Source organism: Hippopotamus amphibius, chromosome 1 (genome assembly GCF_030028045.1).
Source record: "Hippopotamus amphibius kiboko isolate mHipAmp2 chromosome 1, mHipAmp2.hap2, whole genome shotgun sequence".
In the NCBI taxonomy this organism is placed as follows: domain Eukaryota; kingdom Metazoa; phylum Chordata; class Mammalia; order Artiodactyla; family Hippopotamidae; genus Hippopotamus; species Hippopotamus amphibius.
Genome location: NC_080186.1, coordinates 129187125 through 129212536, shown reverse-complemented (window position 1 = coordinate 129212536; position 25412 = coordinate 129187125). Strand labels below are relative to the sequence as shown.

At 44.9% G+C, this 25412-nt stretch overlaps 1 protein-coding gene across 2 annotated transcripts in view; it reads left to right on the top strand.

The window, feature by feature from the left end:
* Positions 1-11410, top strand: part of SFXN1 (sideroflexin 1) — a 54502-nt gene extending 43092 nt beyond the window's left edge. For both annotated transcript variants that reach the window (XM_057728818.1, XM_057728827.1), the window contains 4 exons: positions 80-129; positions 7307-7356; positions 7772-7819; positions 10447-11410. In XM_057728818.1, coding sequence (XP_057584801.1) covers positions 80-129; positions 7307-7356; positions 7772-7819; positions 10447-10543 — 245 coding nt within the window. In that variant the 3' untranslated portion in view covers positions 10544-11410. The remainder of the gene's footprint in view (positions 1-79; positions 130-7306; positions 7357-7771; positions 7820-10446) is intronic.
* The last annotated feature ends 14002 nt before the right edge of the window (positions 11411-25412 follow it).

The window sequence follows — 25412 nt, the reverse complement described above, 5'->3', positions numbered from 1 at the left end:
TGAAATTGTTGGGGGGAAAAAAACATGAGCCGAAAATAGGCCTGAATGAGGATTTAAGCGGATCTCTCTGTACTTCCAGCCATCCCTCCGTTTATCATGAACACTCTGGAAAAGAAAGCCTTCCTTAAGGTGAGCCCCAGTTCTGTTTATCCTTGTCTCCGCGCCTTCGTCTTGTTTTCAGACTTCGAACGGTACAGAATGTTTCTCACGTGAATAGTGAGTAAAGAATTTGAAGGCCAGTGGCAGTTGGGCACTTTATGGATAATTTTATTTCTAATATCAGATATTTGAGAAAGCTCTCATAAATCCTCATTTATTCGATGCTGCTCACTTCTCTTGAGAGGTTATAACCAGGTACACACTTATCTTCGTCACCAGTCAGATCCCTAGCTAGGTAATAATGAAGAGCCGGTGTGAATTTGGAATGATTTGTTTGTACGTCCCTATACATACTATCAGAAAGGAAGAAATAATTTGGAGCGGTAGCTTCACAGAACACTGTCTTTAGCGCCCAGTGTATTTTTATTTGGTGATCGTATCTAATAGTCCATTAATCTATCAGCCGCCTCCCCTCAGGGCCTGAAAATATTACAGGACGAAACTGTCACTGAGAAATCTCTGTGCATTGTCTGCCTTCTTTTTGTAGCTTCCATGATTTAATGCAACCGTATTTATGCGTCCCCTCAGCTTTCCAGGTCTTGTAACAAGTAGGGAAGAGTGGGACAGGGCGACTTGTTTGGCTCCTGCTGGCACCATTACACCTGCTGGGAGGAGAAGGTGTCTTGTAGACACTGCAGCTCTCTTGGGGTGCATGTTTTGGTCTTAGCGACAGAACCCTCTCATTGAGAGGACACGATCAGACTTTGCAAAAAGGACATGGTTCACAGACCAAACACTTCCTGAGTGATTTTGGTGATTAGGAGAATTCTCAGTGTCCAAGAGGTAAATGTTCGTTGACCTGTATTCACCCTATGGGCTCCAGAAGGAAAATTAAGGCCAACGCTAAATACTTTAAATAGTCGCATTCTTAGAAAAATAAGCCCAGAAATTATGTTTTGAGAAAACAGTAGCGTTGAGTGCCTCATTTGACCAGCATGTCAATGCACCAATCCCATGTGAGGGAAAGGGGACCCTCTCTTCAGCACCCTCCTCACAGTCTTCCTTGGGAGCTTTGGGTATGTGGGCAAATTATATTCCCTGAGCTTCTTCCTCTAGCAATCTTACATGTCGATGTGAATTGTGTGATAGGGTGTCACCGTGGGTCTTAGTGATTGAACTGTCCCATTGCTCCTGGGAGCGTTCCCGGGGGGATTCAGAGACCCCCCCCCCCCCGGGCCTCCCCAGGAGGCTGCACCCTCAAAAGCCCCCTGAGTCCCCATCCATCTCCTGTGTGGGTTTCTACAGCCTTAAGTGTAGGATTAAACAAGAATATAAAACAGTTGCCACTGATCTAATCAGTAAAGACCAAAATGTAGAGGTGACCTGATTTGACATTTCACCTACTTTGATAAGCTCTTATTTTGAGGATTCATGAAAAGGCTTTGATGAAGTCTGTTTCTGCTGCAAAATTTAGAAAAGATGAATTCTTTAAAGCTGTTCGGGGATTAGTTTATGTACTGGAACAGGGACTAGATCTTGAAATTACCAAATTATGTAAACGGATGAACTCTTGAAAGCTTCCAAGGAATTATTCTATGTCCTGGAACAGAGACTAGACCTCAACACTACTAAATTATGTAAACATCTAAAACTCACCAACTTTGACATCTCAGTGCTTTTCAGATGATCTGAAAAAACATTAATGCTCCTTCCTCTCTCCATCCCTGCTTTCCTCGTGGGAAGTGACTTAGGCATTGAGGGAGAAAACCTATCCAAAGAACTTAGAAAGGGGGCCGTCAGCATTACTCTCCAGGGTGCTAGTAGGAAGTGGCCCCTCCAGTGGGTCCATAACTTTGCAGACGTGGAATTGATGCCCTGTGTTCTTCTTCACTGGCTCGTGATCTGCTAAGTCATTAGGATGATAGTATTTCTGCAAGAGCATATGCTGACCCCGGCAGCCTTTGGATTTGCCTGGTTGTTAATTTCTTAAGGTATTGGCGTGCCAACTTTGGGGGCAATGGAGAATCAAAAAACATATTTAATAAACCTCCCCCACTCCCCACGAAATGTAAGCAAAATCAGGTTTTTAAAGCAAGACCGGATTTCTGGGTAGATACAAGGCTTGGAAATTGTCATTTCATCGTGTTCGTTTGTCTGACACGAAAGTGGACTTTTGCAAGAGAGGAGCAGTGAGCATGGGTCTTTCCACCGATAGTGTATGATTGACGTGAATAGCAGGTGACTGTGAAAGCGCTTGGGCGGCGGCTTTCAGTGGCAGTATCCCCGCCATCGAAGCTTTCCCATCCCTTTCTCTCTGCCTCTCAAATGCCACCCAACACCCAATTAGCAGAGGGGTGTCAGCAGCCCAGCTCTGGAGCGGAGGCCCCGCATCTTACTGGTTGCCATGGCTGATGGGACATCATTGCCTGGAGTCTCACTCCTGGCCGAGGATGTTGAGCACGCATGGCTGCTAACGTGAGCTGATCGTGGCTTGGGATTCCAGAAATTCTGTAAGAAAGTCTGCATTCAAACCTACATTCATGCTGAAAAGTTAGATGACCAGGGAAAACATGTGACATGAACTTGGTCCTTTACTCTCCCAGCCGTCATGCCTTTGAACTCCTCAGTGTTGTAGGAAAAGTTGCCACAGTTACTCTAATACCTCAGTGATAAACACTGGACAGGAGACATAATTGGGCATATTGCATCGTTTTCTTGCTGGAACACACAGAAACTGCTACAGATACAGCCTGGCATTTTCTTCCACAAAAAGCACCCAGCAAATGGTACAAACAGTTAGCCGCTATTGCCACACTGCCCTCGGCTTTTCACAATGATACATGAATAAATATTGTTTTCCTCCCTCTCCTTAGTTTGTGGTTTTCAGCTTTGCTTGGTACCACATCCTTTCAATAACCATTTGGAGGTGTGCCACCTCTCTTCCCCTCTGCCCCCACTACTCCCCCACTTAAGGGCCTCACATGGAGCCAGAAGGGGCCGCTGGCAGCAGAAGCCATGGGTCAGGGCTGGTGGAGGCAGTCAGAGTAGCTCGTGGGTCAGTCTGAGCACCTCACCAGCTGCCAAGGGTCTGGCTGCAGCTGAACTTGTTCAGCCTTCCGTGGAGGCTGATGCTTTCAAAAGCAATGGCTAGATGTTGAACTCCTCAGACATACATCCCACGTTCAGGGTTGCTGTTACACCGAAATATTGCATTTTGCCCATGTAGCGAGTACCGTAGGACTTCACTGATACTGTGGCCACTGTAAAAGCATCCGCAGACGCAACTTTTATTCCTATCCATACGTTTCCATCTGCAAAGCACGTTCACATGCTATTTTGAAAGGCAGGCCTCTTTTATAAAGGCTCAGAGATCTTTTCCTCAGCCGCTCATCGTGTCCACGTGGGTGGCATCTGCCTGGGTCGGTCGGCCCTCTGTTCCCACAGCTCCAGCGGCCAGATGTGCCTCTCTGCAAGGATGCACTTATCTGGGCTTTTACCTTGAATATGACCAAACTCCTCTGCAAACATGAAATGAATTGAACGTTCCTGGCTTTTTTAAATGGTGAGCTTGGGGAGCACTCGGCATGACTCATCCTTCCCCCCACGCCGTATCTTTTTCCAAATGCAGCACTGGCAAAAAGCATCAGCTGTGGGCAGGTGACTCACAGAAGTCTTTGCAGTACACCAGAAAGTTCACGGCTTAAAATCTGGTGCTTTACCCAACAGTTTTCTTGAAAAATAGCTCCTGTTGTCTCTTTACCTTGTTGGCACTTTCATTAGGAATAAAGTTGATATGATTTGGGTCCGATAAGAGCTCCTCATTCCTTAAGTTCTAGTTCATTTATATTTTCTTTAGTGAAAGTGGAGGGCTCTGTCTACTCAGTAGGTTTTCAGGGTTGTCTCCTAATGGAGTATGGATGTAGCATTTATTTACTCGTTTCTTTCATTCAGCAGCCCTCTGTGGATGCCTGTTGCATGCCAAGCAATGTGCCAGGTCTTAGCAACATAGAAACAGGGCTTGGGAGCTGCTCTCAGGACCATATAGTGTGGTGGTGGGGAGAGGCACAGGGCAGGTGGTTCCAATACATGGTGACTGCAGTGTGGGGCACAGAGGGAGCACAGAAGAGGTTTCTCCCCCAGCTGCCACAGGTAGGCAGAGACTCGAAGATGACTGGCCAGAGGCACATGCTCTGCAGGAACTCAGAGAGGACTCAGGGCATGGCTCGTTGTGAGACTCGTGGATGGTCAGGTCGCCTGGGATGTGGGCCATGTGTAGGGAATGGACTGCACCACATGTAAAAATCAACTCCCAAAGGTTCGTGGAATCTAAATGTAAAAGTCTCCAAGGTCAAACTTCTAGAAGAAAATAGAACAGAACATCTTTGAGGTCTAGAGTTGGGCAAAGATTTCTTAGACGTAGCACCAAAAGCACAGTCCATAAAAGAAAAAATTGACCGATTAGGCTTTATCAACATGTTAAAGTTCTGTTTTTTGAAAACTACAAAGAGATTGAAAAGACAAGAAACAGACTGGGAGAACATCTATGCAAAGTGTGTGTCTGGTAAAGGACTTGTATCCAGAATATATAAAGAACCCACAACACTTATTAAAGAAAACAACCCAGTTTTTTTTTTTTTTAGAAAAGGGGCAAAAGGTTTGAACAGACATTTCACCAAATGTATATAGATATTAATATCGTGTGCAAAGATGCTCAGTATCATTAGTCATTGGGGAAGGTCAAGTTAAAAACCACATTAGCTACCATTAAATGCCTATCGGGATGGCTAAAATTAAAAAGACTGAGCATAACAAGTGTTGACGAGGATGTGGAGGACCTGAAACTCTCATTCCCTGCTTGTGGGAACGTAAAATGATACAACCACTTTGGAGAATAGTTTGGCAGTTTCTTAAAATGTTAAACGTATGCTTATCGTATGATCCAGCCATTTCACTCCTAGGTATTTACCTAGAAGAAATGAAAATATACGTCCATAAAAGGCAGGTGTTCAAAGCAGCTTTATTTGTAATAGCCCCAAACCGGAACAACCCAAATGTTTATCAACAGGAGAATGGAATATCAAATTGCAGTGTGTCCGTACCACGGAATACCTAACCCAGCAGTAAAGCGTCCTGAACTATGGTTACTCATGGCAGCATGAAGGAATCTCAGAATAATTACACAAAATAGTAGATACTGTATATAAACTCCTAGAAGATATAAACTAATGTATAATGAAAGAAAGTAGAAGATCCGAGGTTGTCCGGGAACGGGGACAGGGTTTAGAGAAGAGAGTAGAATTGCCAAGGACACAAAAAACGAGGAAAACATGAAGGATGATGGTTAGGTTAATTATTTTGATTGTGGTGATGGCTTCACAGCTGAATACATATGTCAAAACTTATATTGTGCACAATAAATAAGTGCAATTTATTGTATTTTGTAAAGCTGTTGGAGAAAAGGTCACTGGGAAGAGAAAGAATTTACTCATATCAACTTTTTGAGCTTCTACTTCATTCAATATGTATCTTTTAAACCTGTAATTACTGTCTTTAATTCGTTTAAACTTTTCATTTAAAATATCCTCTTTTTTGCACAATTCTGTGCTGGATAAGATATATGCCTCCCTGGAGGAGTTCTGTGATTGTCTAGGGGAAAAGCAAACACCCTCAGCTCACTTATTTAACCTCAGACTAGGTTCTGTTTAAGCAATAGAGATGAACGAGGTGGGATGGGGTGCTGGAAAGGAGTCTGGAGGAGGGATGACATCCAGGTTGGGTTTCATGGGAGAGATCAGAATTCCGTAGGATCCTTGTCGTTACCGAGAGCCTTTCCAACAAAATCCTCTGCACAAGCCACTGTCAGCCTTGGGTTTGCATGCGTCCATCGTTGATGTTACACACAGCTGCTCAAGAGTCCCCTTGATGTGAGGAGGCTGCTCTCGTGGGCTCTCTGTGGGTTCATCTTCCCTCAGGATCTCATCCAGTGCTCAGCTTCCCTTCCCATCAGCAAGTCTGTGTACCCACGCAGATGGCACATGTCTGGGAAGTGCTGGGAAGAGGATTTACCATCTCCTTATGGAAATCCTTCATCATCAGCCGGAGCCAGTTGCCTCAGATACAGTGTTTCCTTTTCCTGCTATCCTTTGCGGGGTGGGCCCCCTCTGGGTGAGCTCTGCGGGTCTGTCTCTGCTTGACGACATCTCTCCCTTCCTCTCCAGTCCATGCCTCTCCCTTCACATGTGCCCGTGTGATGTGCCTTTTCGTCAGAGGAGTCTTCTCAGGGACCAGGGTACGCCTCTCACGCAAGCCTCCTTGGAATCGTGATCTTTTAACAGCTTGTGTTGACTCTTAACTAAGTTGGCTGATTTCCTTACAGCCAGTTCACAACTTGGTTGCAGCTCTTTCTGTGGCCTTATGTATATAATCGACATATCTCCTTGCTCTTTATACTGCATTTTATGCTTTTATAAAACTCCCTTTTGAAAACTAAAAATCTAATAGCACTTATTCTCCAAAAGACCAACCAACTCATTCATTTCCATTAACAAAACAGTGACGGCCGGAAATTTGTTAAACCAGCAATAGTTTTAACCATACTGACAGCAACTAAAAGCAAGAAAGGAAAGGTGCAGAGGAGGAGGTGGGGGTGCTTGTTGGGTTTCTGCTATGTTCCAGGCACGGTGCTAGATGCTTTATGAGTGCTCTCTGGCGTATCTTCACCCACACGCTTTTAGGAAGCTGCTGTGATCCGCATTCTGCAGAGAAGGAGCCAAAGCTTGGAGAGGGTGGGCTCTGCCTGCCCTTTCCCCACAGTGGGGATGAACTGGGAGGGCAGAGATTTGATTGCAGGTTTGTCTGTCTTCCAGCCTTGGAACCACATTATACAGACCCCCAGTCAGGAGAGAAATTATCGCTAATAACGATTTCTCCAGCTCCTGTATGTAGCCAGGCATCTCTCAGAGTATATGTGCAAGGGAGAAAAATGAGAATCCACTTCATCTTTGCATGTGCCTTCATGGACAGATCAAAGAGGGCTACAGAAAGTTAGAACTAAGGCGCTATTGCAGTGTTACCCCCACATTTCACTAACCGCATTCCAGCTTGAATTTGAAATGTGGTGAGGTCCCTGTTCCAGTTAACCAGCACAAGAAGTTGTCTCTAAGAGCCTGTGTAAAAAGTATTCAAAATAATTCGTTTCTCAACACAGAGGTTCCCATGGATGAGCGCACCTATTCAAGTTGGATTAGTTGGTTTCTGGTGAGTAAAATTACCTTGATGTCATTAATTTCTTTTCTTTTTTTTAATAAATATACATCATATGAAAGGTGAGGGATAATAAGGGACACACCTTTTGAAAATGAGACCATCCTAGAATATCTGGAGCTTATGGTCCCAGTCATTAGCTAGAAATAAACTGTCGTTAGAGAAACCTACAACATTTGGCACTATTTGTGTGATTCTTTCTTAAACTCCTTTTATCTGTTTGATTTAAAAAAAAATTATTTTGGCAGTCCTTGGTAGTAAAATTACACAAACAGGACATGTTTTTGAGAGGCAGTATAATACTCGAAAGAAAGAAAGGGGATTGTTATCAAAGTAAAATAGAAAAAGAATCTGAAAAGTCAACTGTTTCAGAAATGCTCTGATTTGTCTTTTTCATTTTTTTTTTAAGTTTGGTGTTTGCTACACCTCTGTGCTGTGCTCTGTTTCCTCAGAAAAGGTATGTATTTGTTATTCTTCAGAATTGATTATATGTTTAATCCTAAAAACCATTTGAAGACACAGGTCCGTTTCACTACTAGGAAAGTTGAGTGTCAAAAAGGTAGTGAAGCCAAATCTCCAAAAGAAAAATAGAGGCAGAACTCAAATGCATGTATGCTTCATATCAAAACTCTCTTTGCCCAGCTCTTTTCTACCTGCTACTGTTACATTTGAAAATGCTTTATTCTTGTGTAAGACTCGGGTTAACTGTGGTGCAACTTTGCTCTTATAAAAATTTAAATACAGCTCTTGATTGGCAAATGCATCTATAATGCAGATATATTAGAATTTAAGTTCCACCCCCAGGAACAGCAATTATACACACTTAGCCTTGGCAGTTGGTATATTTGCTTCCCTTCTTCCTATTTAGCATTACCCTTTTTTTTTCCCCCTTAAGAGCTTGATTGTGCACGTGTCTTTCATCACAAACTGCCCTTGAATCCTGCCTTTGATGTAAGAACCGTATTGACAGGCATTAAATCAGCATCACATAAATCTAAGGCTTCAGCTTTTTTCTAGTCTAACATCACGTCACAGAAGAGCCACATTCTGTTGTTTTGCTGTGGTTTGTGTCATCAGGCTCCTGCCTTTGTAATGTCTTTCAGGGGCCAAGAGGCCCCAGACATATATGGCCTCTAATGCCCTAGGCTTTCACAATAGGTTTGGGATGAGGTGTTCTGTTCTAGAACTAACTTCATCAGGTCCCTCTACCTGATGGAGAAATCTATCTTTAACCTGGTCTTTCACTTCTGTCTTTGATCCCTACTGTTCATAGTTGGGGATTTAAATTTCACGGACAGGGAACCTTTATCACATCGATAATGCCTATAGCTAAGCCCCCCTTGAAGAGGGCGGGACCTTCAGAACCTGTTCTGAAGCCCAATACGGATGAATTTCCTAAAGAGGAGCTATTTAATTGTGCAGACCCCAGAATCTCAGGGCTTAAGTTAAGAGAGGTTAATTTCATTAGTACATTGCGTGGGAATATCAGTGTTCAGCACTTGACCTCGCACTTGGTGACTTAGGAGCATGGCGTTGGGGTCAAGAAAGATCTGACCTCAAATCTCGGTTGCACCTCTGGTTTCCGTATCTGTGAAATTAGGATAATACCTGACTTGCCAGGTTTATATAAGGGTTAAAATGCATAATGTCTGACCCCAAAAATGAGCACTAAGGCAGAGCCATTATCATTAACACCAGCAACATCATTTTAAAATGACCCAAGCTCCCACTATATAAGGAAAAAATAGCCACTGTGGTTTTTTGTTTGTTTGTTTCAATTTTTTTCCATATTCATCATTTTTCTCTTTTTTTCATATGTTTATAAATCTATATCCTATCTTTTTTACCTCGTAATTTAACTATATTGAAGAACAAATCTTTTTAAAAGGCTAATTATATAGTGTTACTAAACCCAGGTTCGGCTGCTTGCTGCTTAGAACCCAGTAATTCAAGACGTCAGTAGAAAGGAAAGGTCCTTTAACAGAGCAGCTGGCAATCTGGGGAGAAGGTGGACTCGTGTCCAGAGACCAACTCCAAGGTTCTGCTCAGTCACGACAGTTGTTAAAGGGACAAATGGAGCGGGGAGAATCTCAGTGAATCATCCAGGCAGGAGGTTGGATTCTACATCCTTCTCCGTGGCGTGCAGAGTGGCTGACTCGCTCTTCAGATGTTATCTTGCCCACGTGATCTGCCTGCGGGATTGCTTACGGGGGTAGAGAGCTAGTCATGTTTTTAACTGCTTAATTCTTCATTCTTACTTCTTTTTATCTAGGACAAGAACCAACAGGTTAGACAAGGCATGGTGTGCATTCAGGAGAGCCTAAGTCAGGAGTTAGGTTAATAGCCCAGTGATCTCATTCCTATCCGTAGGTTCTTTCAAGGTTAGAGGGGAACAGAAATGGGCAAACGGGAAAGGGACAAAAGAGCTGCTTTCAATAACAGAATGTCAGCAGTTTTTCTGGACAGTTTTTCTTCATCCTTAATACATGTGCACATATAAAACATTCAGGTACATTTTTTAAATGCATAAAGCAAAGACTAACAGTGGCCATCTCAGCAGTGTGACTGCAAGAGAGGTTTTTTCTCGTACATTTCAGTATTTTCTAAAAGTTTTAGAATAAGTATGTGTTACTATACAGTGGACAAAAGCACATTAACGCATGTGAATTTTTAGTGCTAAAAATTCCACTGAGTGCATATATCTTTTTTCCATTAATGGTGAACATTTATGGTGTTTTCCTCGGAAAGTGGCGTGACCACAGATTGTTTTCCGATACCATCAGGGTCTAAGGGTGTCATCAGCATATCTCCTTGCCAGCAATAAGTGGTTTTTAAGGCTTTTAATAAGATGAGAGGTAAAAAGGTATCTCAGTGCTGGGTTCTAATGGCGCCTTTCTTTGCTATTTAGTGACAGTTTCCTGAAAGGAACAGGATACTCATTTTCAGAGCACGTGAAGCATTTTTCAAGCAGGACTGTATTGCACCAGTCGTGGGGGTGAATGGGGGGCCTCTCTCTCCTCTCTCCAGGTGCTCATTCCCACCTCCGCCCTTGGAATGACCCTGTCGTTTTCTCTCTTCTCCCAGTTCCATGTCTGTGACAAGCTTGGAGGCGGAGCTGCAAGCCAAGGTCCGAGAGACCCATCCTGAATTACGGCGCGTGTACTTTAACAAGGGATTATAAAGTAGGGAAAGAAACATCTTCAGAGTATCCTGCCAACCACAAGGCTGGTGTAGCCAAGTTGGTGAGGAATGTCCTCGTCGACCTGGGTTCTCCCGGTGACAGGAACCTTTTCAAGACCCACATTAGCCTTTTAGAGTCAAGCTGCTACTACAGCACAGCACCTGGGGTGGCCCAGGTGCCCCACACCTGTGGGCCCCTTACATTTGAATCATGGTATAATTTACAGAAACACCCCTCCTGTAGCTTTTGTAGTCACTGTTTTTTCAAAGACAGCATCCCAACCCTCACCCAGAGTTTTCAAAAGCACCAGTAGGCGTAGAGTAGATATCCCCTACGTTGATTGTCAGTCAGTGAAAAGGAAATCTGTTTAAAATACTGAATTTTAAACCACTCTTGTTTCAAATCAAGGAGAGCTCAGTAGTGAGTTGAGAAAACACAAAAGCTCTGAGGCTAAACTGAAAAAAAATGACTCGTACACATTAAGGACAGTTTGCTTTTCTGCCCAGTTTGGGCAGGAGGCAGCCTGAAGCAGATGGTGAGTTTTTCGGATTTGCAAGATAGAAGCTCCTTCGTATACCTCCCAAAAGTCAAAGTGATAGACAGTTGTGATGCAAGGTCCCTGCTGTCAACAGCTGTGTGCTTTCATATTGCTGGTGGATTTCTTTGGTTGAGTTTTAAATTTATCCTATTTTACATTCTTATGAAGATATTAATCTTACCTTGTACTTGTTGACTTTACATTCAATCATTTTAAATCAACCAAGCAAATAACTAAAATGCACAAATGTCAAATTTTGGAAGTATATTCAAAACCAGCACTGTATGACTGGGTTGAATCTGGCTTGATTTTTTTTTTTTTTTTTTTAAGAAGCAAGAGAACAGTTCCATCTACCTATACGTCTTTTCTTGTCATCCTTATAGATCTCTTTGGCTTTCAGAAAGACACAGAAATAATGTGTATGTGATTCAGTGACTCAGTAAGTTTTACTTGAATGTTGTATATCACATTCCACCCTGTTTGAAAAGAACGAACCCGTGGACCACTGTTTACATCACCTGTAGTAGTTTCACATATAATATATTTAATGTAACAGATTCTGTTTTAATTCTTTAGCGTTTCAAAGGCATATGTGAGGTGGTTATTTCATTGAGTGCAGACCACTCAATCCAATTTGTAATTCAGAGACTTACAAGTGGAAAAAAATGTAGAACCTAGTTTGGGCAGATTCTTCCTGACAATGTGACCAGACTGAATTTCCTCATAAAGAAAAGATGGTGTGCCTTGTGTCTGTGTTTCTCTTTTCTCTAAAGCAGTGAATGGACCTGAAGCTTTGGGCCACTCTGAGCCTTCCTTTAAGCTGCCAGAATTTTCTCATTTAGGTTTTCTGTCTTAAGCCATTTGAAGCAAAAGCGCTTCCCCGTGACATTCTGGCCTTGGATGTCTTCTATTGCCATCGATGCTTCTCTTTAAAAATCGATAGAAGCCAGAAATTCAAGGCACAGCTCCACAAGGTGCTTAAAAGGCGCTTTTAACAAGAAACTAAAACACTTGAGGCCTAGCCCACTCACCCCAGCTAATCTCAGAATTCTTACCCCCAGTCAAGTGGCAGCTCCATGTCAAAATCTTAACCTTCACTGAAAAATTAATGACTGGTTGGAAGATTGACAAACTAACTACAATTTTAATACACACTAGGACAAGATAACCAAAGCATCATTATAAAAGGGATAATGAGCCTGGAGATGTGTCTTTTTAAACAGTATCTATTGAAGCTTGATGCTTTTATAGAGAAATATGAACTGTATAGTTGAATCATGGTATATAAAAAGGAACAAAATGAGCCAAGATTGGCAGTCTTTGCTGATCTCTTAGGAATACCTTTTCTGGAGAAAAGTTCACGTGAAGTGCAATAAGCTTGTAAAGGTAAATAGTTATTAATATTTCTAGTAACATGATATAAAGAATTATGATTGTAAGTATTAACTGACTGGCAGCTTTTATTTCAGTATTAGCACAGTGTCTGGCCAGTATTGGAGTCCATGTATTATTTCAGATCAACTGGATGAAATGCTAAATAAACTCCAAATGAAAATAAATTCTCTCTTTTATTTGTATGTAAAGGGTGATGCAGTTTTTATGTTACAGTCAATGCTACCTTTCATTCAGACGTAATATCTGGGTGCCATCAGTAACCCCTGATGGAGAGATATTTGTGTATTACGCCTGTAGCATAATATATTTCTAGTCTTGGTGGCCAGTTTTCCACCTTCTTGAACACCATAGAGCCCCCCCCCCCCCACCAGCCCCACACAGCATCATTCCAGGAATGTGCATTATGACACAGGGAGGATGAGATTCTGCTTTAGGCCTTGATGGCTAACACCCTTGCACATGGGGGTGAGATCAATTTGCTTTTATATTGTTTGTCAGATTCTAACGTGAAACTCGCATTGGCCGTAGTTTCACAGAGAAAATCTAAATTTAACCCAGGTTGGGGAGTGCCTTATTAACAGACGTAATAAAGACCTGAGCATTTTACCCTCCTTGGTCACATCTCTGCATCTGTTTTGCTACTGGACCTCTGTTCATCACTTAAATTATTGAAATAGATTCTAGCTCTTGGGTCTAGGAGTCAGAGCCAGTCCAGTCCTGGGGTGTGCCCACTTTGAAAATATACGTATTTGGGCTGCTGCCATTCTGTGTGACCTTTGGTTTTGTTAGCGTGGATTATTTGGAGAGCGTAACTGACTCTACCTCATAGAGCGAGAGAAACAAGAGAATTCTGGTACAGCGGTGCACGTGTTGCCCGGCAAAGAGTAAACAGTCGATGGATGATTGCCCGCCGTATGTCTGTCTAGAGACACTGGACAGCATTCAGAATGCCAGTGTATCCATATACTGGCCAGATTTCAGATCCCGGCAGCTTCTCCAGAGATAACCCACAACCTCACTAAAAGTAACAGATTAAAGGGCTTCCTAGATGGCACAGTGGTTAAGAATCTGCCTGCCAATGCAGGGGACATGGGTTCGATCCCTGCTCCAGGAAGATCCCACTTGCCGTGGAGCAACGAAGCCTGTGAGCCACAACTGTTGAGCCCATGTGCTGCAACTACTGAAGGTCACGCGCCTAGAGCCTGTGCTCCACAACAAGAGAAGCCACAGCAATGAGGAGCCCATGCACCACAACAAAGAGTAGTCCCTGCTCCCCGAAACTAGAGAAAAGCCTGCGTGCAGCAACGAAGACCCAACACAGCCAATAAATAAATTAATTAATTAGTTAAAAAAAAAAGTAACAGATTAAAGTGGTCACAGGGAGACACTTGAATCCATCCTTTTGAAATATCTAACAATTAAGGTTTTGCCTAAATGAGGCAGAGGTAGGAAAGTCTCTGCTCACAGATGAGAAAGCTGGGGCTTCAATAGTACAAGTTCAAGGCTGCTCCTGGTCGCTTGGAAACTATAGTGGCAGCCAAGGTCTGACACCCGAATCTACAGCCCTGTCCAAAAATGTAAACAACTGGAACGCTCCAATAAAATTAGGTTTTTTTGGTGGACTCTTATGTATTCAGAATTTCACTGAAAGCCAAAGAAAAATAAAGTTACATTTGGTAGTGATGATGTAAAGTACTACTTAAACTCAATATTCAAAGTGTGGTCCATTGCCCAGCAACATCCAAGTTTGTTGGAAATGCAAGTTCTTGGGCCTCAGCCCAGACCTACTGAGCCAACATCTGCAGGATGACAGGAGCCCTGAGGTCCCTGAACACATCATAGCTAAAGGAGTTTGTTGGGGTTTTTTTAAGATTATTTAAGTATTTATTTACTTATTTACTTATTTATTATTTGGCTGCATTGGGTCTTCGTTGTGGTACCCAGGCTTCTCACTGCAGTGGCTTCTCTTTTTGCAGAGCACGGGCTCTAAGCATTCAGGCTTCAGTAGTTGCGGCTCGTGGGCTCTAGAGCACAGGCTCAGTAGTTGTGGATCATGGGCTTAGTAGCTCCATGGCATGTGGGATCTTTCCAGACCAGGGATCGAACCCGTGTCCCCTGCATTGGCAGGCGGATTCTTAACCACTGCACCACCAGGGAAGTCCTAGCTGGAGGAGTTCTGGCTGTGGTGCATCTCCAGTGCTTCCAGGGACGCGAGCTTTACGGGGTCAATTTCAGATCAACTTCTAATACTCTGTGAATTTGCATATTTTTACCCCTCACCAGATTCCAAGGAAGCTTCCAGCTTCAATGTTGACCTTCTTAGGGACGTAGTTTCAACAAGCTTACGAGGGCAGGGATTCCTGTTTTGTCCAGGGCCATAGCTCCATCACCTAGAACAACTGGCACCAGCCAAGGGTCCCCATGGTCATCGGGTTCAACCAGGGCTCTTTATGGGAATCTGAAGAAGGGTCTTCACGTTTCCAATTTCCAGTCGTGGAAAAGAATCCATTTGCTGTCACAGAGAGGTCGTCACCAAGATGTGGAAAGAACAGGAAATCTGAGGGTTTCAGGGACCAGAGCCTGAAATGAATCATCCCTGGGAATCAAGAGGCAAGCTGGCTGGGAGCATCCAAGTTGGAACCATCGTTACAGAGGACACCGCTGCCCCTGGAGCTTTTAGAGCAGCAGGAACACTTGGGACAATACACATAGGGGCTTGTTTAACCCTCAAGGAGACCACGATATACCCAGTTTTAAAGAGAAGGAAGTTGAAGCTCAGAGAAGGGCTGATTTGTCTAATGTCACTCGGTGGCCCAACCGCTATCTCAGACCAGGCCTGTCAAACTCCGGTGTTTTCCACGGTACTTCACAGCCTCTCCATCAATAGGAATAATTAGAACTAGTTTTGGTACAGCATTCTATAATCTTCAGCGTGTTTTGTTTTGTTTTGTTTCTGCATACATTACTCCTTCTAATACCCCCAAGGGATCCTCTGAGCATCCTCTCCGTTTAAAAGGTGGGGAAACAGTCTTGAAGAAGTGAAATCGCCACCAACCTAACTTGGTAGATTCAAAGGACTATAAAAGATGTATTCACATTCCCACATACACCCCCACAAACAGAAGGTTTGTAGCACATACAGAATTCAAATAAGGACCCAACCAAGGTCAAAGGCAGATCAGCAAGGTCGTTTCCAGATAGGATCCCATATTAGAGTGATAGGAGCAGTGGTTCTCAAAGTGTGGTACCTGGACTAGAATCTCTGGGAGCTAGAAATGCATGTTCTAAGGCCCTTTCTACTCATACTGAATCAAAAACTCTAAGGTGGGACCCAGCCAGCTTCTAAAAAGCCCTCAGAGTGATTCTGACACAGTCCATTCAAGCTTGAGAACCACTGGGTGGATGTTAGGATGAATGCTAGAGTCACATTCAGCTCCATTCTATGAATTGAGGCAGGCTAAGCTCTAAACCTGTTTCCTCATCTGCAAAATGAAGTTAATACCACTTCCATCATTGGGTTATTGGGAGGAGTCAATGAGAGTTAGTAAATGGACAGCACTTAGCCTGGCACAGCAGGCACACTCAGCACATTGTAGCTAAATGGATGTGATCCCTGGGGCCAGAAGTCTGACAACACTGTTGGGGGTCCTACTGGGAAACAGGCCCTCTGACTGCTGGTGAGCCTCCAGATTGCTACAATGTTCCTGCGAGACAGTTTGGCAGTGTCTATCAAAACTTACAAACGCACATACCCTCCTTAAAGCAATGTCACTTCTAAGAATTAATCCCAGAGACCAACACACGCCAATTCACAGGCAGTCTGGCTACTCCTGGGAGCTGTATGGATGGAATGGTCGGGGGAGGTGAAGGAAGGGGGAGGTTGGAGAATGTTTCCAGAAGATGGCAAGACACTGCCAGGTAGGAAAAAGAAGTGTAAGTGTACACCATTGTGGGTAATCGAAAGTATACGGATAGGACCTCCTAGGTGGTGCAGTAGTTAAGAATCCACCTGCCAATACAGGGGACACGGGTTCAATCCCTGCCCCTGGATGATTCCACATGCCGAGGAGCAAGTCCGTGAACCACAACTATTGAGCCCATGTGCTGCAACTACTGAAGCCCACATGCCTAGTGCCCGTGCTCCACAACAAGAGAAGCCACAGCAATGAGGAGCCCACGCACCACAACAAAGAGTAGCCCCTGCTCACCGCAACTAGAGAAAGCCCATGTGCAGCAACAAAGACCCAACACAGCCAATAAATAAATAAATAAATATATAAATAAGAATGTAAAAAGTTTGCAGATTAAGAAAAAGAATATGAATAAGTTTTCCCTTGGGAAATTTTTTTTTTTAATTTCTGAATTGGATTTTTGCAAGATAGAAGGATAAATAACAGTTAATTGTCACAAATATAAACTAACTTGGGAAGAAAGGCTATCTCTGCATGGTGAGGTTTTTAAGTGATTTTAAAATTTTCTACTTTATGCTTTTCTAATTTTCCAGGTTTTCTCCTGCTTCTGAACTCAGGACATATTAAATGCTACTTAAAAAACAACAACAACAACAACAAAAACAAACCCTGTAGGTTATAGTCCTAATTTTGTAATAATAAATGCATTGATATGTATAAAAAGACATATTAGAGGAATATATACCACAGTGGTTAACAGTTGGTGTCTCTGGATTTACAGGTAATCTTTATTTTCTTTACAGTTTTCTGTTTCTCAGATTTTCTGGAAATGCAGCTGTACTAGTTCTAAAACCAGAAAGACGGTCAAGTTCAGGCCGTTGAGTGACCCCAGCTCAGGCTTGGAAGCGGGTGCCTCTCAGCTTCCAAGCCCTGGGATTACTGAGCCAATCATCCACCCTCCCCTTGATTCCAGCTCCCCGCTGGAAATGATGGAAACAGTATCTACTTTACAGGCCGGCCTGAACCTGTGTTTGGAAACTCCAGGCCTGAGAGAGCCGCAGCGCCGAAGGACGCCGCCAGAGGGCAGCATTGCCTGCAAGATCGCGCCGCTCCAGCCCGCTGGTTCCCGGAGGTGGCGCAACGCCACAGACTGCGGCCTGCGGACGTGTATCTCTGGATTTCCAAAGCCAGGTGGGGACGATGGGGCAGGAAGCTATGAGAGGGATACGATCTCTCCAGCTTCAGGAAGCTCGTTGTTCAGGGCACCTGATTCCCGGTAGGAGGGAGCAGTGAAGAACATAGAACGATTGTAGTCCAGACCCAGTCCCTGCCCTCAGGGCCATCAGTGCTGTGACACACGCCATTCACACCTGGACAACGGGGAGCTGAGAATCAGGGGGGGCTTTCAGGAGTGGCATCTCAACTGATACCGGGAAGAGGAGCAGACAGTTCTCACTCGGAGGAGGAAGGGGGCAGGTAGAAAACGAGGGCTTCTCGGTACAGGAAAGGGCTTCTCTTTTCCATGGAAAGACCTGTAAACCAGGGGAAGTGTGGCTGAATGGTGTGTGCAAGGGAAGGAACTTTGGGGAAGATGCCACCAGGATCTCAGGGTCGTACGGGCCCTTCAGTGCCCAGTGAAGGAGTGCAGACTTCATCCTGAAAGCGGGGACTCCCTCTGGATGGTTTTGTCCAAGGGAGGAATGGCAGGCAAATCCTGACTGTCGCTTACTGTTTTTTGTCTTATGGGACCAGCCCGTTCCTCCCTCTGAGCCTCAGTGTACTCATCTGTAAAATGGAGACAATAAAACCTACATTACAGTCTTGCTATGAAGCTTAAAATGGGTAAATGGAGAACCTGAAGTCATGAATTTCCTTCCCTTTTATTTCTCTGCAATAAAACAAATGGAAAAGAGAGACAAGCCAGCCATTTCCAGTATGTCACATGTCAGTTTGGCGAGTGTGAAGTTTCCAGGGGCCAGGAAATTGGTTCATCATGTGTGATTGCAATCAAGGACAAATTCTTTTCTCTTATTCCCGTTTATCATGAAAATGTAGTTTAATTACGTGCAATCTTCAAGAATGATGATAGCAGGAGAGAACAATGTTTTTAATAATAAAAAGCTAAAAATAGAGGTGAAAACGTCAATTCTATTGAAATTCCAAATGATGCCACCTCATGATACAAACCCTAATAATAATTTTGGTCCAGAACATGTGGGGGGGGGTGCCCGGAACCCTGTTCCCCAGGGGAGTGGCCTCAAGTGCAGCTGGGCGGCTTTCCCACTGGACAGTGGTGGGTGCGGACGGCTGAAACAGTAAAGAAGCAGAACGTTTGTTCCAATGGCCTTCTCACCAGGGAGGGGCAAGTCACATCACTTAGTGATGATGACCTGATGAGGAGGAAGAGGATGCTGTCACCGAAAAAGAAGCCGGTGCCCTTCTGCCGTGCACCTGCAGCTTCCCAGGGCTCCTTTGGGAGGCAAAAGCTGGAAAATGGGAAAACAAAAAAACAAAGGAATCCCAAGCTGCTAAGTAGAGCCTACCGGTAAAAAATGGAGGGAGGAAGAGGATGAGGCTGGACAGAAAAGCCACCTGGACCAGATGTGGACAACAGCTCTCAAGTCTAGGGTTGAGAACGGGGAAGACAGGGTTTGGGGGGAGGGGACACAGAGAGGCAGCAGCGGGGAGCCCCCATCCTTGAAACTGGGCATTAAGAGGGCAGTTTGGGTGCCCTGTTAGGGAGTAGGGCAGGGTTTCTCCACCCTGGCTTCATTCCAGAGTTACCTGAAGAGCCTTTCACAAGTCTCATTGCTCAGGTCCTATCCAAACCAATCGCATCCCAATATTCGGAGGCGGCCTGGGAATCGGCGTTTTAGGCTCCCCAGGGCTCAGGTTCTGAGTGCAACCAGTGTTGAGAACTGTTGTTCTCAAGATCGAGGAGGACATTGAAACAACAGTGATTTCATGGCTTTGGAGGTGCTGGGGAGCGGGGGGCGTGGTTAGCGCAGAGCAGTGATAGGAACATCCAGGAGTGAACTGGGAGTGTGGACGCCAGGAGTGCCGACCTGTGTTACCATTTAAATGCGCTCGACCACCCGCGAGCCCCCATGCCAGACAGTGATGATTAACAGTCACTGAGCAGTTATTTTACCCTATCTCCATGTACTCTCACAACACCCTGTCAAATAACTACGACTCTAGTTGTCCCCACTTCACGGATGAAACTGCAGCATTTCAGGAACTTGCCAGAGATCAGCCAGCTCACGCGTGGCAGAGGGAGGCAGGACACCTGCAGCCCTACGTGTCCTGCCCAGAGTCTCCCCTCAGCCTGCCTTCCATCACGCGGGGTCCGCCTCTGACCCCAGGGTAAGCACAACCGAGGCTCCATCCCGACAGGCCTGGGAGAAGGAATCTGGAACATCGCAGGATGAAACAACAGATGTCCCCAGGACCGCAGCAGCTTGTTAGTTCTGGAGAACATGGCTCTGAAAGGATCCCAGTGTGCGTGGAGTTTGCGATGTGAAAGATGAAGCTTCTGGAGCCCTGTAGGGTGCTCTATTCTGGGCGCGCAGCTGCTTCCTCCATCCTTTCCCATCAGGGCTCTGTCAGGCTCCGCATCGTGGTCCTCCTTCTCCTTCCTCAGCCTTCTTTTCTGCCTCAGCCTCTCTGACCTGAGAAGCTCTTTATTTTTACCACCAAAATAATAGATGCTCATAAAAATAAACTAAGATGACACAGAAGTGTATAAAGAGATCACTTCTCCTTTGCTAATCCTAACCCCAATTACCTTCTCCAGGGGTGACTGCTGTGTATTTTGATCTGTGTCCATCTGGACACTGCCTATGTATGTGCTCACCTGTAAGTGTATTTGGTTCGACTTTGTCTGTAAAAAAAATGAAATATACATGTTCTACTACGACCTCATTTTTGCCCTTAAAATTTTTTTATTTTTTAGGTAATATTTATAGATCTTCCTCATTCTTAAGTGCTTCACAGAATTCTGAAACGTCAGTTCCTATCATTTATTAATCACTCCTCTGTGACAGACATTGTTATTTCCACATTTTTGCTACTACAGAAAAAATTCTGTTGTGAATATCCTTGTGCAAAGCTTCATATTCTTATGCTGTTGTTTCTTTAACAGAGGTTCCTAGAAGCGAGATTCGTTAGGTCCTAGGCTGTGAGCATTTAAAATTTTGGTGGTGATGATGGAAGCTAACTATATTTAGCATTTATTTTGACGTGCCAGGCATGAGAAGTGCAATTTAGTCATTCCCCCATTCAAGCCTCTCATCAACTCTATAAGATAAATTCTATTATTAGCCGCATTTTTCACACAATAAATTGAGGCCTAGAGAGGTTGAAACCCTTGCCTCAAATCACATAAGGAGTAAATGGACTGTCCTCCAAAAAGGTATTTCACTCTAGCAGCAGGGCCTGCACACTCCCCAACATAGGAAATCTTGTCTTTGTAGGAACTAAAAATCTATAGGTCACTTCTTAAAAATTTACATCTTGGGGTAAATCTTCTGAACCTCCACTGTTACCATTCTGTTTTGACCATTGTCTCCCCTGCTTGGACCAGAGCCCCCACTGGCTCCTGCTTCCAGGCTTCCCTCTTTTAGCCCGCCCTCCACATTTGCCTGAGCAGGCACACCCTCCCCTGAAGCCATTTGACAAAGCCCTGGCTCCTTGGTCTGACATGTGAGACCCTCCATGACTTCCTCCCTGCCAGCCTATCCAAGTGAAAATGCTCTCTCCGGCCCTCCTGTCCTTTTCCCACTAGCTTTTGTAAGCTATGTCCATGTACTTTCACATCTCTGGGCCTGTGCATATGCCATTTCCTCTTCCTGGAAGGCTTTTCCATCTTTGATATGCCTGGAAGACTCCTACTCATCCTTCAAGGCCCAGTTAAAATGGCCCCTCTTGGGACCAGAGTGAAACCAAGAAGGAGAACACCAAAATGTGAATAGCGACACTGAGACTGCAAGTGATTTATTTCTGTTTTCTACTTTTTGTGCTTTCTAAATGTTTCAACATGAGTAACTATTTCATAATTAGAAAAAAAAAATAACTTTAATCTTTGAGCATTTTTCAGTTGAAATGTCTTAGTCTGTGCTTTCTAAAGTAGTGCTTTAGGGCCCTGACCTAGATAATTCTAAATTACTCTCTGAAAGGAAACTTGGCCTTGCCTCTTTGTTCATATTCAGGTTCAAGTAGGTGTCTTTTTCCTCTGAGAGAATTTCCAGGTGCCTGGCACAGAGGTGACACTCAATAAGTGGCTGCTAAATGTCTTAATAAATTAACTAACAGAAAAGTCAAGCCCACACACACACCTTGGCTGACTTCTAAAGCATAAGCTTCTCATGCATTCAAAAGAAGAATTCCTTCCTGGGCTCCTCTCCCACAAACTTGCCCTCAGGCAAGTCCCTACACATGATTGCTTCTGGGTTCCTCTGAGTCTTCGGCAGCTAAGAGAGCAGATGTTACATATTTGGCTCAGTGATGGACCGCTATCTCATTCCCCAAAGCTGGGAGGCACAGTTCGAGAGCAGAGGGATAGAGGAGGGTCAGGGGTGGCCAGATTTGGCTATTTCCATCCAACACAGATTCTTCTAAAAACAACCTTTGCTCTAGAACTTGATGCTGCCTTGGCTGAATGTCAGAGCTGCACTATGGTCTGAAGCTTTCCCTGCCTCTTCCTTCTTTTGTCTTTCATGAATGTTACGCCCTTTAATTCCTTTGCTCTGCTAATCTTTACCAAGCCCTTAGCACACATCAGACACTGATGTCCTCCACTCATTGCCATGTAGTCCCCACAGCCATCCTCGGCGGTAGGAACTGATATCATCCCCCATCTATAGACAAGGAAACTGAGGAGCAGAAAGATTATGTGGCTCCCCCAGGGGCCAAAGCCAATGGCAGGTGTCTCCAGACTTGGACTTGGAGAGGGTGTCTACATCCCTCCCAAAGGGAGAATGCCAAGCAGCTTTCCAGTAATCTCACTGCTCTGTCCTCTCACCAGGATATTTTCCAGACTCTCATTACGTCCAGATTTTAAAAATACACTTTCCTTCTTGGAATTTGTCTGGTTAGGAAATGATGTTTCCTGGTAATCTGGTCATAAATTCCTTAGCAAGAACTGAAATGAAAGGCTTCTCCTTGGTAAAGTTGCATCACAAGACCCAGCTTGGAGACGTGAGCAAGAAGATGGGAAGGAGAGTGCTTGGTGTGCACAGAGCGGGGAAGGAACTGCCTCAGTTTCCCGAAGGTCAGCAGCCCTCAAAGCCCAGAGACCTGAGTTCAGGAGATGCTGTAGGTTAGAGGAAGAGCAAGATTGGCTGACCCCTTGCATCAGAAATGTACCTCCAACATACACTGTTGGTGGGAGTGTAAACTGGTGCAGCCAATGTGGAAAACAGCATGGAGGGTTCTCAAAAAACTAAAACGAGAGTTACCATACGATCTGGCAATTCCACTCCTGGGCATATATGCAGAAAAAACAAAAACTCTAATTTGAAAAGATACATGCACCCCAGTGTTCATAGCAGCATTGTTTATAATTGCCAAGATACAAAAGCAAACTAAGTGTCCATCAACAGATGAATGGATAAAGAAGATATGGTGTATATATACAATGGAATACTATTCAGCCATAAAAAAGAATGAAATTTTGCCATTTGCAGCAACATGGATGGACTTGGAGGGCATTACGCTAAGTGAAATAAGTAAAACAAATACAAATACTGTAAGGTCTCACTTATATGTGGAATCTATAAAATATAACAAACTAATGAATCTAACAGAAAAGAAGCAGACTCACAGAAAAAGGAAGGAAGAGGGAGAGGAAGGAAGGAAAGAAGGAAGGAAGAGGGAGCGGAAGGAAGGAAGGAAGGAAGGAAGGGGGAGAGGGAGGAAGGGAGGAAGGAAGGAGGGAAGCTGTGCCTTGAAGAAAGACATGGGTGGTTCCCAGGGTGGTGGCTGCCCACCGCAGACGTGAGGCACTAGCTGCCCCTCTTGTTCCAGGAGGCCCACCTCCTCCCCGGGGGTCAAGCAGACAGAGAATGGCTGAGAGAACGTACTTCTTTGTGCCTCTGGTAATACCTCCAGAACACACGGATGGCTTCTCCCTAGGGCTCGACTGAGCTCCTCTGTACTCAGAACCCCACTGTCATCAATATCTCATGACCCGTAGCTCTCTAGAGCCTAGATATTCTCCCCACCCCCTTGGAGGTGGTCTCTAAAGCCCCCACTGAATGAGGCTCTTCACATCAAATCAATGAAACAGATCACATAGAATCAACCAGCGCAAACTTGGCTTCTGGCTCAGGTACTCAGGTACTCCCGGAAAATGACTAAGTCACTGTGTGAACCTGGGTACATCACTTCCCTCTTGGAGCTTTGGTTTTCTCATTTGTAAAATGGGGCTAATAATAGGACCTGCCTCATGGGGGGTTAGAGGATCACAGGCAGCGATGCTTGTGGAGGACTCAGCACAGCACCAGGCACACAGCCAGCACTTAAGTGTTAGGTATTATCTTCATCCGTCGCAGCTGCTATAACAAAAATACTATAGACCGGGTGGCTTATAAACTGTGGAAATTTAGTTCTCGCAGTTCTGGATCCTGGGAGTGGAAATCGTGGTGCTGGCAGATTTGGTGTCTAGTGAGGTCCCGCCTCCTCACTGAGGGCCAGCTCTTCACTATAACCTCTCGGGGTGGAAGGGACGAGCTGGCTGTCGGGGGTCTCTTTCATAAGAGAACTTATCCCAATCAAGAGGGTTCTGCCCTCGTGACCTAATCACCTCCCAGAGGCCCCACCTCCTAAAGTGATCTCAAGTGGTCTCAGCCCACAGCAGCTTGAAGCAGGGCTTCAGTTCCCGGCCAGTGACTGAGGTCAGGTCGCGACGGTGAGAGCACTGAATCCTAGCAACTAGACCAGTGGCCAGTGACAAGGCCCTGGCCCTACAGCTTTGCAGAGAAGAATTCCCACAAGGACAGAAAGTAGTGAAACAAGTAGAGTATTTATTGGGAAAAAAAATGTACGTGTGGATAGACACACGGGCTGGCTCTGAGAGAGAGAGTCTAGCCCTCGTGGCAGTTTGAATCTCTTTTATGGGGCATTTCTTCCGTGTTTCCTTTGACCAGTCATTTTGATTTGCCTGGTTCAAAGTCCATATTTGGTGTATCTTAGGATTTTCCCATGTGTACACGTACACCTCTTCGCCAAGATGGATGCCACCAAAGAGACCTATGGGTAGGTCTGACCACTTGGCATCACTCCCCTTTTGACCTCCAAGGAGTCTTTCTGCAAATGTGTAGTCAGGGGAGGTCTCCTGACTTCAAGAAAGAGGACTATGTGGTCTCATCTTCTACCTGGGCAGAACCCAGCCTCCTCTCCCAATTGTCCTGTTATGCCTGTCTCAGAGTATCGGTCCACAGGGAACAAACTCAGACCATTTGCCCTGAGGGCCCATCGGTCTCCTGCCTCAGTACCAACACCTTGGGTGTTAATTTCAGATATGAATTTGGGGGGTTTGGGACACAAACATTCAGACTGCAGCAGTTACCATCTCACCTGAGGATCCTCAACGAGTAGAACTTGGGTTGGTATTGTTTGGATGAGGTGATGCCGGGAAGCACAGTGGGGAACAGGGGGGAGTGATGGGAGCAAAGCCAGTACTGGGTGTTGTTTCAAGCGGGTTCCTACTGTGGGCACCTGGGGCTCAGGCCCTTGTGGGAGCCTCTGAGAAAGAGTGTGGAAACCCGTCAGCATCATTCCCCCCGGACGATGGGAGGGAGGCTGGGGTGTTTATCCAGACTCTCACCCCTGTGACGCAGGGGTTGCCCTGGGAGGCGTTGACCGCCCCACTGCACGTCTGCGCACAGGTGCATGAGGAGAGAAGCCCTTGGAAGAGAAGAAAGATGCAGAAGCTCAAGGAGGGAGGTGCTCAGCTTTCGGGTCAACCTGGAGGGCTAGGGGCACGTGCAGGGGGCCTTCCATCGCTTCTGTTCCAGTTACCACT